Genomic DNA, 1,337 nt, shown 5'->3' on the forward strand with positions numbered 1-1,337 from the left:
TCAGAGATGTTGACCACTGCATGTCTACGCCACATGGTCAACATACCTCACTTAAGTCATTAGTTAACATTGGTGGCTATGTAATTTTAATTTGTAAGTTGCCATTAACGTTTCGGAGTGATACTTTTTCAGCTCTCTCGTGCCAACCCTCACTGAATACCGTTCAGTTGTAATTCTTTTTCGTCTGTCGTATTTTCTATGAAACTCTCTCTCTCTCTCTCTCTCACGCACACACACAGACAATGTACACGAAACTCACGTACATATCAATTTGCACGATAGATCTTATTGTTCAGCTTAATAAGGGCTGAAGTAGGCCCACATTACAAGTAGCGAAGACAGATGATTCCACAAGTAAAGCTGGGCACTATAGAGCTCGCAAGTATGTAAAACTACTTAGCCAGGGAGCATATGATCTTGAACTCTATTTCCCGATACCTGGAGACAGCGAATAAGAAGACCAAAAAATTGAGCACAAAATAAATAATTGAGTTTAATGCGTATAAAATAATTGATCCAGTGTTGAGCGACACTCACCCGGACAGCTGATCCCGCTGATTTTGCAGCCTTCGCGGACGTTGGCGATGGCGGTCTTGCTGATGACGCTGCCGGCATTAGAGGGGATGGCATTGCAGAGGCAGGACGGCGGCGCCGACCTCAGCAACTCGCAGCAGCCGCCGGTATAATCAGGCACAAGTGGATTTTGCCCGATCACGTACTGCGCGCACGCGGATGCCAGATCGTTCGTGCTTGGGCAACTGCTCGAAGCGGCGGCAGCGCTAGTGCCGGAGTTATGGACGCCGATGACAAGAAGCAACAGGACCGCGAGGGCCGACAGTCTCATGACCACCTCCATAGCCAGACCGGGGGAGAGCCTTCAAGTTAATTATCAGTGATACCATTACAGCGGCGCTTTGCAACCTGTTATATAGCGACTCCTGAGTCCTGAGTCACTGGAGTCAAATTCAAGACGAGGTTGGTGACTCCATTGAGTACTGGTCGCATCATGCATTCAATGTCACCGCTATATACGTTGGCGCGGTCTGGTTAGTGTACCTCATTGGCACGTAGTCACGGCGCAGTGCGCAAGCATGAAATTGCCATCAATTCAGTACAACCAACTTTATAGACCAGCTTTAAAGACTGTTATAACTTATATTCATCAACATTGACCGTTCGGCGTTAGTACGTTACAAAGTTACAGGTTTTTCCTAGAGGCAAAGTTAACTGCGCCTGCAGCAAAAACTACAACTTGGCCAATGAGCCATCTCAAAGAAACATTGGCATATTTCAGTTAGAAAATCGCATGTAGCTTCGATAGAAAACCTAGTTTCCAC

General features: G+C 46.7%; 1 protein-coding gene across 1 annotated transcript; it reads right to left on the reverse strand.

Annotated features, from left to right (window-relative positions):
• Positions 1 to 266: 266 nt before the first annotated feature.
• Positions 267 to 894, reverse strand: LOC147638186 (uncharacterized). The gene is made up of 2 exons (XM_086795062.1): positions 538 to 894; positions 267 to 438 (listed from the first exon to the last, which is right to left on the reverse strand). The coding sequence occupies exons 1-2, from the start codon at positions 854 to 856 to the stop codon at positions 425 to 427; spliced, it is 333 nt and encodes a 110-aa protein (XP_086651188.1). The 5' UTR covers positions 857 to 894; the 3' UTR covers positions 267 to 424.
• Between the last annotated feature and the right edge of the window lie 443 nt (positions 895 to 1,337).

The sequence above is a fragment of the Cibotium barometz genome, chromosome 5 (genome assembly GCF_041138505.1).
Source record: "Cibotium barometz isolate CiBa-2024 chromosome 5, ASM4113850v1, whole genome shotgun sequence".
In the NCBI taxonomy this organism is placed as follows: Eukaryota; Viridiplantae; Streptophyta; class Polypodiopsida; order Cyatheales; family Cibotiaceae; genus Cibotium; species Cibotium barometz.

Coding starts and splice junctions, on each gene's coding strand:
- LOC147638186 (XM_086795062.1), bottom strand. CDS start 856: ATGGAGGTGGTCATGAGACTGTCGGCCCTCGCGGTCCTGTTGCTTCTT.